General features: G+C 49.5%; 1 protein-coding gene across 1 annotated transcript in view; it reads left to right on the top strand.

The window, feature by feature from the left end:
• The window catches only part of GSR (glutathione-disulfide reductase), a 45639-nt gene that overhangs the window by 27075 nt on the left and 2936 nt on the right, over positions 1–15628 (top strand). The window contains exons 6-12 of the mRNA XM_008252335.4: positions 2675–2729; positions 4112–4211; positions 6882–6968; positions 9156–9314; positions 12667–12778; positions 14340–14471; positions 15315–15448. Of these exons, the coding sequence (XP_008250557.3) occupies positions 2675–2729; positions 4112–4211; positions 6882–6968; positions 9156–9314; positions 12667–12778; positions 14340–14471; positions 15315–15448 (779 nt within the window). The remainder of the gene's footprint in view (positions 1–2674; positions 2730–4111; positions 4212–6881; positions 6969–9155; positions 9315–12666; positions 12779–14339; positions 14472–15314; positions 15449–15628) is intronic.

The following is a 15628-nucleotide window of genomic DNA, read 5'->3' as shown; positions in this document are numbered from 1 at the left end:
GAAGCAGAGAGAGAGAGAGAGGTCTTCCATCTGCTGGTTCATTCCCCAGTTAGCCTCAACAGCCAGAGCTATGCTGATCCGAAGCCAGGAGCCAGGAGCTTCTTTTAGGTTTCCCACGTGGATGCAGGAGCCCAAGGACTTGGGCCATCTTCTACTGCTTTCCCAGGCCACAGCAGAGTGCTGGATCGGAAGAGGAAAAGCTGGGACTAGAACCAGCGCCCATATGGGATGCTGGCACTTCAGGCTAGGGTGTTAATCCACTGTGCCACAGTGCCGGCCCCCACCTGTTGAAATTTTTAACATACACAATTTTTTTTAAAGATTTATTTATTTATTTGAAAGGCAGAGTTACACACAAAGAGAGAAAGGTCTTTCATCTGCTGAGTCACTCCCCAAATGGCTGCAGCAGCCAGAGCTGGGCTGATCCAAAGCCAGGAGCCAGGAGCTTATTCTGGGTCTCCCACATGGGTGCAGGGGCCCAAGGACTTGGGCCATCTTCCATTGCTTTCCCAGGCCATAGCAGGGAGCTGGATCGGAAGAGGAGCAGCAGGGATTTGAACTGGTGCCCATATGGGATGCTGGCACTGCAGGCAGCAGCTTTACCTGCTACGCCACAGCACCAGCCTCATACACAATTATTTTTAAGACAAATGGAAAAATTCTAAATGTCCTATAGCAATCATTTCACAGAGTTGAGAGTCTGAGAGGTGGACGAATGGCTGGGGGCTGGTTTGATTCAGAAAGACTTGCCTTGAAAGGGCTCAGAAATTGAGCATGGTGTGTGGAGGAGAGCCGGACGTGGGAGCCAGCGGGCGTTAAAGCTGTCCTGGAAGGACCTCCGGTCAGTCCAGCTGGCTTCCTAGCACTGACGTTCTTGAGGTAAATACTTTGACCTGAGACTGGTCCTGTGTCAGGGCCCAATTGTGGAGCCCAAAGAATCTCTAAACTCAGGGCAACTGTGCCAAGTAAGTCTTGGTTTATAAATAGAGCAGTGACAAGATCTAAGGGATAATTTTAGGACCTAGTTTGACAGTGACTGCAAAGGGAAGAACACAGAAGTTGGAGCCCTGTTGGAAAGCTGCCACGGTTGTCTGTGCATGCAGTCGTGAGATGGTTCTGAGTTCAGATTTGCACCGGAAATGTGATGGACAAATCTCAGTTCAGTTCTGCAGCAGCCGCTGAGCCCCTGCTGCAATGCCGGGCACTGCACGCCAGGCCCAAAACACAGATCAGACTCATCACTGATGCCAAGACACATGGGATCAGTTTATTTATTAGATTTATTCATTTGAAAGAGTACTAGAGGGAGAGAGAGAGATCTTCCATCCACTGATTCACTCTAAATGGCTGCAACAACCATGGCTGGGCCAGGCCGAAAGTGGGAGCCTGGAGCTGCAGCTGGGTCTCCCACGTGGGTAGCAGGGACCGAACTACTCGAAGAATTACCTGCTGCCTCCCAGGGTGCACAGTAGTAGGAAGCTGGAATTGGGAGCCAGAATCTGAACCTCGACACTCTGACAAATGATCCTGGCATCCCAAGTGGCTTCTTAGCCTCTCTGCCAAGTGCGTATTCCACAGGCAGGCTGGGAGTCAAGATGCTGCATCCCGTGTCAGAGTGCATGGGTTTGGTGCCTAACTCCAGCTTCCTGCTGCTTCGAACTCTGAGGGGCAGGGGTGATGGACGGCTCAAGTGATTGGGTCCCTGCCACCCACGGGGGAGACCTGGATTAAGCTCTTGGTAGCCTCACCCATTGTTGGCATTTGGGGAGTGAACCAGAGACTGGGTGCTTGCTCTGTGCTGTCCCCCTCTGTCTAGTAATTTCCTGTGGTTTTTGTTTTGTTTTGGATTCATTTATTTGAAAGGCAGAGACACAGAAAGAGCAGGGAGAGACAGAAAGAGATCCTGTGTGTGCTGGTTCACTTCCCAAATGGTCACAATGGCCTGGGTTAGCCCAGGCTGAAGCCAGGAACCAGGAGTTTCATCTGGGTCTCCCACATGGGTGCAGGGGCCAAAGCACTTGGGCCACCTTCCATTGCTTTCCCAGGCGCATTAGCAGGGAACTGGATCAGAAGTGGAGCAGCCAGGACTTGAACTGGTGCCTATATTGTTTACTGTCGTCACAGGCAACAGTTTAACCTGCTATGCCACAATGCCAGCCCCTTAAGTAATTTTCCAAAAATTGTACAAAATTATCTTCAGACTATCTATATAAAGTATATACAAAATATAAATGAATTTCATATTTAGCCTTGGGTATCATCCTTAAAATATATCATATGCAGATATTCCAAAACCCAGGAAAAAATTCAAGCCACTTCTGGTCCCAGCCATTTCAGATAGGGATGCACAGGCTGCCCCGAGTTTGAGACAAAGTACAGTTGCACAGTACAACAGTTAGAGACACAGCCCTGGGACTTGGCGGGGCAGAAGGTCAGACTGGAGCTCTGTATCCAGCAGTCTTCCACAAGGAGGCAAAAGCCTGGGGGGAAAAGCAGAGAGGGCAGGGCCCAGGCTGCACCTAGGGGTTCCCTCTCCGGTTGGACACGGCTGGCAGCCTCCCACGTGGAGACTTCGACAAAGCTCATCCAAACAGAGCGCGTATTGGCTGAGGGAATGAGCGTTTTACGGGAGAAAGAGCGGGCTTGTGTGATCTGTTTGTGTTTCTCTACACAGGCGCCAGTCTCGGAATAACCAGTGATGGGTTTTTCGAGTTGGAAGAGCTGCCCAGGTGAGCCGACGTGACCTGCGGGTCCCTCCTGCTGCAGCCCCCTGAGCCTGTTCCCCCTCCACGCAAGCCCCTCCTGAATTCACTTCTCCCAGCTCTTCTCTTTCTTACGGCCCTGGGCATATCTCTCAGGCTTTGGCTCAGAGGCCACTGCAAACTTTTTTGAACCAAAATCCAGTCCTGGGGCAGTTTAGAAGAACTGAGAGGTGAAGCCCAAAACCGCCTTGGTTCTCAGAGCAGCGAGCGCAGAGGCTAGCAAAGGCCCCGTCAGTATTGCAAAAGTGCCTGCTCCCTCACTGTGCGTGTCATCTGCAGGCGCCCTCTGGCGTGGGTTGGGATTCGAGGAGGGAAAAGAGAATGAGGACGGTGGATTCTCTGATGGAAGGTGCTGCGGTTGCAGGCCTTCCAGGCTGGAGGGTCCTCCCCTCCGCTGTCCAAAGAGAGGACCTCACCCCTAGGGACAGGAAGAGGACCCCGTGGCCTGGAGCTGGCCTGTATCTCGCTCAACTCTGTTGCTCCCCGTCCAGTGTGAGGTCCTCATCCTGGCCTTTAGCAGAGGCCTTCAGGGCTGCTGACTCGTGACGTGCACTCGCCGCACCCCTGGAGGCACGGGGGGGAAGGGCGGCCTCGCACAGCCATACCACCGGTGGAGTTGTCCCATGAAGACAGAGCCAGGGTCCTCTGACTTGGGTGACGTTCACACAAAGCACGCAGTGTTTCTAGGCTTGCTGTCAGGATACGACAGCCTCCCGTCCCTCGGGATTGCGTGGTTGTAGGGTTGATTGAGGTGACACGTGTAGGCTTGCGTCCAGAAACGGGATCCTGGGTCTTCATGTTTAGCTGACGTAACACAGCCTAGACTCGCCCTCAGAGGACGTTCCTTATAGATTTCTGCCCATTAGAGATCTTAAATCATTTATTAAACTTTGGCCAGCGGCTGGTGTTGTGGTGTAGTGGATAAAGTGCTGGCATCTCATATGGGTCTCATGGGTGTCGGTTCAAGTCCCAGCTGCTCCACGTCCGATCCAGCTCTCTGCTGTGGCCTGGGAAAGCAGTAGAGGATGGCGCAAGTCTTTGGGCCCCAGCATCCGCATGGGAGACCTGGAAGAAGCTCCTGGCTCCGGATAGGCGCAGCTCTGGCCATTGTGGCCAATTGGGGAGTGAACCCGTGATGGAAGACCTCTTTCTCTCTCTCTCTCTCTCTCTCTCCTCGCTCTGTGTAACTCTGACTTTCAAATAAATAAATAAATCTTTAGAAAAAGAAAAAGCTACCACGAGGGAGCAAAGGGCTGAAGGGGGGTATCTGCATTGTCTCTGCGACTTCGGTTACGTCTGAGGTTCCAAGCTGGGCTTACGTAAGAATATGAATCTGTGCGCTTCTCCAGGCGGAGCGTCGTCGTTGGAGCAGGCTACATCGCTGTGGAGATAGCGGGGATCTTCTCGGCCCTGGGTTCTAAGACGTCGCTGATGATACGGCATGATAAGGTAAGCTCTGTGCTTTTCCCTTCTCTTTCCTTGAAGTTAATTTCTGAGTGGTGATCTCTTCTTACATCACCATTGCATGCCAAGGTGCGGAGCGGTCGGAGGCCAGGTGGGGTGTTCTCCACAGGCTGCGTCTGAGTTCCCTGGATGAGGGCCTGCCTCCCCTCCCAGCTGCTGAATAATGATGGTTTTGAGGTGCTCAAACTGGCTGGTGTTTTCATAGATGGTTTGCCAGCCACGCTAATAAAGAAGGAGCCACGCAGGCCTACATACAAATGTTAAACAGACTGTCGGGTTAATTTCTTAATGGTGGAGCTCAGTGCCATGTGATCAGGTAGTATTGGATTGTTAACACTCAGTCAAAACATTTCACTAATTCTTTGCATTAAAAGGAATTTTAGAGGTTAACCAGTTGAATTTTATCTTTTTAAGGTTTTTTGTTTTTGTTTTTGTTTTTTTTTTTAATTTGAGAGGCAGAGAGAGAGAAAGACAAGAGAGAACTTCCACCTGCTGGTTCCCTCCCAAATGCCCACAGCAGCTGGGCGCTGGGCCAGGCTGAATCTGGGAACCAGAAACTCAGTCCAGGTCTCTCACGTGGGTAACAGGAACCTCATTACTTGAGCCTTCATCTGCAGCCACACAGGACACACACTGGCAGGAAGCTGAAATCGAAAGTGGAGCCAGGGCTGTGTCCTAGGAACTCCAGCATGTGATGTGGTTGTCCCAAGCAGCATCCTTACCGCTCCCCAAATGCCCACATGGCAGGGCAGGCCATACCAGAGCCAAGAGTCAGGTGCTCCATCCAGGTCTCCCATGTAGGTGACAGGGACCCAAGTGCTTGAGCCATCATCTGCTGCCTCCAAGGGTGCACATTAGCAGAAAGCTGCATGAGCAGAGCTGGGACTTGAACCCAGGCACTCTGATACGGGGTTGGGTGTCTCCACTAAACACCAGCCCCCAGGCTTACCTTGAATTCCATTTGCACCAACTTTTTGAAGTTCCCTGCTGTGTGTGTGGTTGATCAGGCCTCACAGGCACCATACCAGGGCTCTCAGAATCGTGGTGTGGAGCAGTACTGAGCGTGCTGGCCTGTGGATCTGGGCCTGCTGCTGCCTGTCTCCAAGGAACCTGTGACTTGAGCAGGTCATTTAATGCCCGCTACAGGGACAGGGTATATCAGACCTCTGCCCACTCAAATGCTGTGGCTCTTAATTCTTTTTTTTTTTTTTTAAGATTTATTTATTTATTTATTTGAAAGGTAGAGTTACAGAGAGGCAGAGGCAGAGAGAGAGGTCTTCTATCTGCTGGTTCACTCTTCAGTTGGCCACAGTTCCTCCAGGTCTCCCATGTGGGTGCAGGGGCCCAAGCACTTGGGCCATCTTCTACTGCTTTCCCAGGCCACAGCAGAGAGCTGGATTGGAAGTGGAGCAACCGGGACTCGAACCGGTGCCCATATGGGATGCCGGCACTGCAGGCTGGGACTTTACCCGCTATGCCACAGCACCGGCCCCAGTGGCTCTTAATTCTTACTTGAGTGGACAAAGGGAGACGAGAGATGCTGACAGTCCTAGTCGGTGTGCACTCCCAGGAACTTTCTCCTGGGCTTTGAAACTTGTCCTGTCATTGATGCCCGGGACATTTACATTCTGAATAGAGTTTCTTCATAGAAAAATCCAACTTTGCATTGCTGGAATATCTCCAGCAAATGGGAAGGAAGCGAAAGGCAGCGGGCTAGCCTGCTCGAACTTAAAGTAAGGAAGTCTGATTCGTGTGTCCATACAGTGGCCAATTCCTGTAGTTGGATGGGGTGCGTCAGACTCAGCCTCCCTCTCCATGTCCGTTCTAGACCCACTCAGTGAATAACGCACAACCTCCCACCTCCCACTTTCATTCTGTCCGGGGGTGGAGGAGAGGGTGTGTTCCCTGTGGGCTGTCCAAGACTTCGAGGCCAAACTGTTATTTCTGGCTCCATAAAGGGATGTTGCTATGGCACCTTCCCTTACGAAGCTGGCCCTTGGGTCCTAAAAGTGGGAAGCTGGCTTTTCACGTAGAGTTACAGAAAAGAGAAGCAAGCTTGGGAGAAGAGGCGCGCGAAGAGATGACAGTGGAGGCCCAGGGGGAGGTGACTGTCCCTTTGACCCTAAAACAGGAGTTGGTGAAGTCAGATGTGAATAGGGGATTTCTCAAAACTCTACTCCCAATAATAAACCCTAGAGGAGGAGGTAGGAGGGCAGGTGATTCCATACTGGCATGGCCCTCCCAAACATGTGGCGAGTCTTTTATTTTTTTAAACATTTTATTTATTTATTTATTTGAAAGAGTTACAGAGGTAGAGAGAGAGAGAGGTCTTCCATCTGCTGGTTCACACTCCCCAAATGGCTGCAATGGCCAGAGCTGAGCTAGGAGCCAGGAGCTTCTTCCAAGTCTCCCACGTGGGTGCAGGGGCCCGAGTACATGGGCCATCTCTCACTGCTTTCCCAGGTGCATTAGCAGGGAGCTGCATTGCAAGTGGAGCAGCCTAAGACTTGAACTGGCACCCATATGGGAATGCTGGTGCTGCAGGCTGGGGCTTTAACCCACTGTGCCACAGCACCGGCCCCAGTGTGGCGAGTCTTTAATCAACGCTCCTTCCTTTCCCACCATCGACCTCTTGCTGCCTTTGTTTGTGCACAGGTGCTTAGAAACTTTGACTCACTGATCAGTTCCAACTGCACGGAGGAGCTGGAGAACTCGGGCGTAGAGGTGCTGAAGCACTCCCAGGTACGTGCGCCACACCCGGGCTGCTCCCGCCCTGGTCCGCCCCACTTGGCCTTACCCCATAGTTTTGGAAGCAGAGTCTTACCTACCCCAGGCAGCGCCTCCCACTTGTAAGTACCTCCACTCTCTCTTACGAAGCTGTATTTCACATTAATGTGGAAATGAAGCCAAGGGGTACAAGATTAGAAACCTGGCAGTGAGTTTAGAATGAAAACTTTGAGTTCTGTGCTCAGATGCCTTGTTGCATGACCTTATTGTTCACTTTTTTATTTATTTTAAGGAAATATAGACTCTCAAATCGGTTTTTACTTTTTCGTTTTAAATTGAATTGAGAGAGCTTCCGTCTGCTAGTGCACTCTTCAAATGCCTGCAGTGGCCGGGACTGAGCCAGGCCGAAGCCAGGAGGAACATGATCCACGTCTCCAGCATGGGTGGCAGGGACCCAACCACTTGCGCCCGCCATAGCCACTACCCCTTGGGATCTGCATTAGCAGGAAGCTGGAGTCAGGAGCCGGAGCCAGGACTTGAACTATGCATGCCAATGTGGGATTCTGGCATTCTTACCACTAGGCTGAATGTGCACTCCAGATTCTATTCTTTTTTTTTTTTTTTTTTTTAAAGATTTATTTGTGTATTTGAAAGGCAGAGTTACAGAGAGTCAGAGAGAGTCTTCATCCACTGGTTCACTCCCCAAATGGCTACATCGGCCAGAGCTGAGCTGATCCAAAGCCAGGAGCCAGGAGCTTCTTCCGGGTCTCCCACAAGGACTTGGGCCATCCTCCATTGCTTTCCCAGGCCATAGCAGAGAGCTGGATCAGAAGTGGAGCAGCCGGGACTTGAACCGGCACCCATATGGGATGCCGGCACTGCAGGCAGTGGCTGTTACTTGCTACGCCACAGCGCCGGCCCCCAGAATCTATTCTGAAAGCACGCCCTGTTGAGTGTTGTGGGTGGAAAGAATTTCAGAGTATCTGACTCCTCAGGGAATGACTTGAATTTCGTAAGAATTAGTCTCCGGAAATACCTTTCTCCCTACAACTTTGTTCATGTAAAATTAGAAATGCGAGCATGCGCTGGGAGTGCAGAGTGCTAGAGTGGTGGTGGGGGTCAAGTCAGAATCACTGTGCAACCTTCACTGAACTGCACCGTCTGCACGCTGCACGCTGCGCTCCTCACCCTGCCCCCACTCCACCTCACTTCCACCTGGAATGTCCAGGGAGGAGCAGTGCCTGCAGTTTGGAAAAGTTTCCTGCTGATGCTGCTACTGTGCTTACATTGATGGCAAATTTTTATCGCAGCTTTTAAGAAGTACCCTTTAAAAACACTTTGTTTTTTTTTAATTTTAACTTTTATTTTTTTATTATTTTTTCTGAATTTGGAAGGAGAGAGACAGACGGACAGATCTGCTATTTACTGGTTCACTCTCCAAATGCCTGCAATAGCCAGGGTGGGGCCAGGCTGAAGCCGGGGACGTAGAACTTAATCTATGTCTTCCAGCTGGGTGGCAGGGGCCCAGTTATTAGAGCCATCAGCACTGCCATCTAGGGTTTGTATTGGCAGGAAGCTGGAGTTGGAAGGAAAGCCAGGACTCAGACCCAGGCACTCTGAAAATACTTTTTTTTTTTTTTTTTTGATAGGCAGAGTGGACAGTGAGAGAGAGACACACAGAGAAAGGTCTTCCTTTGCCGTTGGTTCACCCTCCAATGGCCACCGCGGCCAGTGCACCACGCTGATCTGATGGCAGGAGCCAGGTACTTATCCTGGTCTCCCATGGGGTGCAGGGCCCAAGCCCTTGGGCCATCCTCCACTGCACTCCTGGCCACAGCAGAGAGCTGGCCTGGAAGAGGGGCAACCGGGACAGAATCCGGCGCCCCAACCAGGACTAGAACCCGGGGTGCCGGCACCGCAAGGCGGAGGATTAGCCTAGTGAGCCGCGGCAACGGCCAAAACTTTGTTTTTAAGAGGAAGCATTAGGATGGTGACGTGAGCTGACACTGCTGGCCATCAGCAGGACGGAAGATTTGGGGCAACCCAGGAAGCAGGAACCTAGTGTCAGCCGAATATGGGCCAAAGTGTGAAGGTGTATTTCAACATACAGGATTCAGTGGGAATTTTTTTCAGTGTTTTAAGTTCAATTTTCCTATGCACTCCTTACCCAACACACATTTACAACAGTTTATTTACCAACAGGTTAAGGAAGTTAAACAGACTTCATCGGGCTTGGAAGTCTGCATGGTCACTGCGGCTCCTGGTAGGAAACCCACCTTCACCACAATTCCAAATGTTGACTGCCTGCTCTGGGCCATCGGGCGGGACCCAAATTCCAGCGGCCTGAATTTGAACAATGTGGTAAGCTGACCAAAACCTTCTTGAATCTGTCTGCCCTGTGATCACCCAAAACTTGGATGGGTTCTGTTGGATTCTTTCTTTTTTTAAAAAATTTATTTATTTACTTATTTGAAAGAGTTACACAGAGAGAGGAGAGGCGGGGGGTGGGGGTGGGGGTGGGGGAGTCCTCCTTCCGCTGGTTCACTCCCCAATTGATAGCAATAGCCGGAGCTGTGCTGATCTGAAGCCAGGAGCCAGGAGCTTCTTCCAGGTCTCCCACGAGGGTGCAGGGACTCAAGGACTTGGGTCATCTTCTACTGCTTTCCCAGGCCATAGCAGGGAGCTGAATTAGAAGTGGAGCAGTCAGGACTCGAACCGGCACCCATCTGGAATGCCGGCACCGCAGGAGGTGGCTTTACCCGCTACGTCACAGCGCCGGCCACTCTGTTGGATCCTTTTTCTCCTTATTCCCTGTGTCCAGTTTGTCACCAAATCCCGTCACCTCTTCCTTTAAAATTAAAAAACAGATCCTTTGCCCTTTCTGGCGCCCTCGTCCTGGATCAGATCCCTGCCACGTCTGATCTACTTAGCAGTGGTTTCCTGCCTGGCTCCTTCTCTCAGACTTCCCTTTTGCTCTATGGATGTCTCTTTGAAGTCCTGCACTGATTCCGTCTTGTTCAGGTGTCCAGTCCAGGTTGCTGTGTGTGTGACTGGTTCTGGACAAGGTGATGCTGGAGACACTCGGAGAGCTGCCCCTCCCTCGGCTGCACCTGTCTTGCACATGCAGACGGTTATCATTCTTTTTGTTCAGTCTTGAAATGCAGTCCATTATGGCAGCCTGGGCCGTGGTTCCCAGAGTTTGACCCAAGTATGAACCTTACTTCCATTACCTGCCAGATGGAATGGCATTGAGCAAGCAACTTCATTTCTTTACGTTTCCATTGCTTCATAGATGAGAAAATAAAAATAATAAATGAGAAAGTGAATGCAAAGTAATTAGCGTAGACCTTGGCTTATAGTATGGGCACAAAAAATATTAACTCAGTGCTGATGGTGATGACAATGGTTTCTCTGATACAAATCTTTTCTGTGAGTAATAATGGGATATTTTATGTTGGTGGTTGATATATTTGATGGAGTGTGCAGCTGTTCAGTTTATGTCCTCGTAATTTCTGTTGTAATGTGGATACTTTTTTCATTTTTATAACAGATGGTTTTTCATCATTTTAAAGAGTAAAATACCTAGGGAGGTATTTGGCTTTTTTTAATCTTATGGTTCAATGAAAGTTATTAAAACCAGGTGTCTATTTTCATGTTCACCAGTCATTCAGCTTCTCGGCTTTCAGTACCTGTTTTGCCGTTGTGCACATACAGACATTGGTAGGTCTAGACTTTAACTGTACATGCTGCATTGTTAAAGAATGAGGCAAAAGGTGTTCCCAGCCTCATTCAATGCATAACGGAGACTGAATGATTGCCACGTGCTTGGCCTGCCGACATGTCACTGATGTTGTTTAACATTGCCAATGACTCCGTGAGGCTTAGGATGGGGAAACCAAGAGCACGAGGACCTCAGGGCCTTCAGCAGGCCGGAAACCGTGGGTAGGGAGGACGTGTGTCCATCTTCCCGCTGTGTTGCAGTGATTAAATTAAGCTTTGTGATAGAAGCTCAGATACTTGTTGATAAATAGTAGTTATACAAGGTCTCATAGCCAGTATATGGCAGAGCTGGGGTTTGAACTCTGATCTCTTTGGCTCCAAAGGTTGTACTCTTTTCTTCTTTAAAGTTAATTCATTAATTTTCATTTATGTGCAAGGCAGAGAAAGAGTGAAAAAGATCTATTTGGGGCCAGCGCTGTGGCGCACTTGGTTAATCCTCCACCTGCAGCACCGACATCCCATAAGGGCACCGGATTCTAGTCCCGGTTGCTCCTCTTCCAGGCCAGCTCTCTGCTGTGGCCTGGGAAGGCAGTGGAGGATGGCACAAGTGCTTGGGCTCCTGCACCCCATGGGAGACCAGGAGGAGGCACCTGGCTCCTGGCTTCGGATCAGCGCAGCTCCAGCTGTTGTGGTCATTTGTGGGGGTGAACCAACGGAAAAAGGAAGACCTTTCTCTCTGTCTCTCTTTCACTGTCTGTAACTCTACCTGTCAAATAAATAAATAAAAATCTTTAAAAAAAAAAAAAGATCTTCTGTCCACTGATTCACTCCCCAAATGCCCAGAATAGCCAGAGCTGGGCCAGGTTGGCCAGGAGCTTGGAACTCCCTCCAAATGCCTCATGTGGGTAACAGGGACTGAGCACCAAGCCGTCACCTGCTGCCCCTCAGGAGGCTGGACCAGAAGCAGGAGCCAGGACTCAAAGCAGGGATGCAGGTATCCGAGTGGTAACTTACCCGCTGTGCCAGATGCCTGCCTCCAAAAGTTGTGCCCTTACCAGTATGCCATCCACTTCCTCCCTCTGCTCTGCCTCTACTTCTCACACTGCAGTATGGCTGCTTGGGCTCTGCAAAGCCACAAATTGAAAACGACACAGCTGAGCACAATTTGATTAAATGTATAAAAACAAACATTGGTGAAGTGGTAAACAGTATGTTTTAGAGTTGGGTGCACAATTTGCTTGAAATTTTTTTTTTTTTTTTGACAGGCAGAGTGGACAGTGAGAGAGAGAGACAGAGAGAAAGGTCTTCCTTTGCCGTTGGTTCACCCTCCAATGGCCGCCATCGCTGGCGCACTGTGGCCGGCGCACCGCGCTGATCCTCAGGCAGGAGTCAGGTGCTTCTCCTGGTCTCCCATGGGGTGCAGGGCCCAAGCACTTGGGCCATCCTCCACTGCACTCCCTGGCCACAGCAGAGAGCTGGCCTGGAAGAGGGACAACTGGGACAGAATCCGGTGCCCTGACCGGGACTAGAACCCAGTGTGCCGGCACCGCAAGGCGGAGGATTAGCCTAGTGAGCCGCGGCGCCGGCCAATTTGCTTGAATTTTTTAAGATAAAAGGGCAAGCTTCCAAAGCCCATGCTTTTGGTGACTGTGTCAGGAGAGTCTCTAGGGGCAACAGTTGGGAAGCCCTGTCTTAGCTGGGTTCCACGGGGAGAGCAAGCAGCACACTGGATAGTCGGGTGATACCTGGCCAGGTGAGTTGTACACTGCAGTGTTAAATCCTGCTAAAGCACCTCCGGGTTGGCTGTGTATTCACCTTTTCCGTCATCAACAGGTAGGAAACTTGCCAGCTTGAACATTTCTCGTGTTGGGGTTGAGTCTTGGGTATTCAGGCTGAGTGGGTGCTGGTGTAAACAGAGACAGGCCTAGAAGTCTGCTCTGCCATTTTTAGTTGACGGGCTAAGGATTTGTGTGGCTTCGTTCTGCATTTTCAGGGAATCAAAACTGATGACAAAGGGCACGTTGTAGTCGATGAGTTCCAGAATACCAACGTAAAAGGCATCTATGCAGTCGGGGATGTGTGTGGGAAAGCTCTTCTTACGCCAGGTAACGTGTCCCCACTTTCTTGGTTAAGAGGGGTCCTGTGTGCTCCCTAGAGCTGGGGGGCTCTTCACGGTCGGATCACCTGGGCAAAGCTCTAAGGATGTGAGCTGGAGGTCGTCAGAATGGTAGAACTGCCGCAGAGGAGATGCAGGTTAGATACCTGCCACTCCGCAGTAACACCTGAAATGCTTTCCAAAGACTTAACATTTGCATCCCGGTGACATGAGCCCCCTCTGACCACGCTCTAAGTTAGTACCAGGGTTGTGTGTGGTGACAGTGGAAGGGAGGTAAGGAGGTTTTGGACAGGGCAGCTTAGATCGGCATTGGGTGACAGCTTGGTTTTGATGCCGCCAGCATTGGCTCTGCATCCCCCCATCCCATGCTGCGGCCCACTTCCTGAGTTAACCACACCACTGCCACTCTGTGTCCCACCTCCATCCTTTAGTGATGTCATATCAACTGCTCTCCCAGAGTCTTTTAGCTCCTCTAGGAAGCTCTCGCTATAAATATTTTAAAATGTATTTATTTGTTTTTAAAAGCTTTACTTATTTATTTGAAAGGCAGACTTACAGAGTAGGAGAGGGAGAGACAGAAGGAAATCTTGCATCCATTGGTTCACTCCCCAAATGGCCACAGTGGCTGGAGCTGGGCCAGGCTGAAGCCAGGAGCTTCTCCTGGGTCTTCCATGTGGGTGCAGAGGCCCAAGAACTTGGGTCATCCTCTTCCTGGTGCTTTCCCTGGCACATGAGCAGGGAGCTGGATCAAAAGTGGAGTAGCAGTAACTCGAACAAGCACCCATGTGGTGCTATGCCACAATGGCAGTTCCAAGGGTAATTTTTTTTTTTTAAGATTTATTTATCTTAAAGGCAGAGTTACACAGAGACAGGTATAGACAAGAAAGACCATCTTCCATCTTCTGGTTCATTCTCCAAATGGCTGCAGAGGTCAGGGCTGGGCCAGGCCAAAGCCCTGACTCCCTCTGGGACACCCACATGGGTGCAGGGGCCCAAGCACTTGAGCCATCTTCCGTTGCTTTCCCCAGGCACAATAGCAGGGAGCTGGAGTGGAACTGGAGCAGGCAGGACTTTAATCAGTGCTCCCATATGGGATACTGGCATTGCCGGCAATGACTTAACCCACTGTGCCACAATGCTGGGTCCAGAAGAATAAATTTTTGAGTAAAAAAAAAAGTAATGGAAAAATGAATAGGGTTATAAAGTAGAACTGAAGATGTTTGAAGCTGTTATAGTTTGTTCCATAAAAGTGGTATCCAAATGCTAGTATCCTCATTAAGTAGATTAACTGTCAAATGACTAAGCACCTGTGAATGTATGTCTTTTTTTTTCCTTTCCTTTTTTTGAGTCATACTGCAATGTTATAGAATTCACATCAGCCAATAGTTTCAAATTGTTCGCTAATGCATTGTTATCTCTCTTCATTATGTTGTATTTAACACTATCATGAGAATGAACATAAAACTTGATCAGAATTAGTTTTTATGTCAGGACAACTCTGCGCCGAAATGAACTTTAAGATAAACACTGATTGTGCAATCTCTTTGTAGTTGCAATAGCTGCTGGCCGCAAACTTGCCCACAGACTTTTTGAATGTAAAAAAGATTCCAAGTTAGACTATGACAACATCCCCACCGTGGTCTTCAGCCACCCTCCTATTGGGACAGTGGGACTCACGGAAGGTAGGTATTTAAAACTGAAAGTTGTTTAAAATTTTTCCATGTATGTATTTGAAGGGCAGAGAAAGATCTTCCATTCACTGGTTCACTCCCTGAATGCCCACAACTGCCGGGCTGAAGCCAAGAGCCCAGAACTCCATGTGAGTTTCCCATGTAGGCAGCAGGGACCCGAGCACCTGAGCCATCATCTGCTGCCCCCTAGGGTGTGCTTCTGCAGGCTGAGTGGGAAGCAGAGGAGCTGGGACCCGACCCAGGCACTCTGATCCGGGTGCTGGCATCCCCGGCAGCATCGTAACCACTGTGCCAGACACTCAACCCTGAAGGTCATTTTTAAAAAGTTTCAAAAATACTACAACAGACCCCTGGATACCCTTACCATTTTTCTTTTATGATTTGCTCACTGCACAAGCAAACTCACCCCTACATAGCCACTCCTTACTATGTATTTCCTAAGAGCAGAGTTAATCTCTTACAGAAACACAGGATGGTTTTCAAAATGAAAACACTTCAACTGTTACAGCATTGTCTAAACCTTATGCAAACTTTGCCAAATGTCTCAAATAATGGGATTTTTTTTTTAACATTTCCCTGCAAATCCAGAATGGAATCCAGGATAATGTATTACATTTAGTTCTCATACCTCTTTGGTGTCCTTTAATCTAAAGACAGAATTCCTTGGCCTTTCTTTGTCTTCAGTGACATAGACATTTATTTGATAGAATGGCCCTCATTTGAGTATTGTTTGATATTTCCTTGTGATTTGAGTCTGGTCATCTCTTCTTTTTGATGGCTTGGTGTTGTTTTGATGTGTTTTGTTTTTGTTTTTGTTTTTAATGTACATTATAGATGAGGCCATTTATAAATATGGAAAAGAAAACGTGAAGACCTACTCAACCTCCTTTACCCCGATGTATCATGCGGTTACCACCAGGAAAACAAAATGCGTGATGAAGATGGTGTGTGCCAACCGAGAGGAGAAGGTAAGGAGACGCTTCCCAGGGTGTGTGTTAGCAGGAAGCTGGAACCAAGAGTGAAGTCAGAATATTAACCCAGGCCCTGCGGTATGGGAGCCACTTATCCCCCCAGTGTCTTAACCGCTACACCAAAGGTGTGCCTCTCTCTTATTTTTTAAAACCAATCTATTCAGCTTTATTTTTGAT

This window comes from Oryctolagus cuniculus, chromosome 2, assembly GCF_964237555.1.
Source record: "Oryctolagus cuniculus chromosome 2, mOryCun1.1, whole genome shotgun sequence".
NCBI classification, from domain to species: domain Eukaryota; kingdom Metazoa; phylum Chordata; class Mammalia; order Lagomorpha; family Leporidae; genus Oryctolagus; species Oryctolagus cuniculus.
This window is presented reverse-complemented; position numbering and strand designations above follow the sequence as displayed.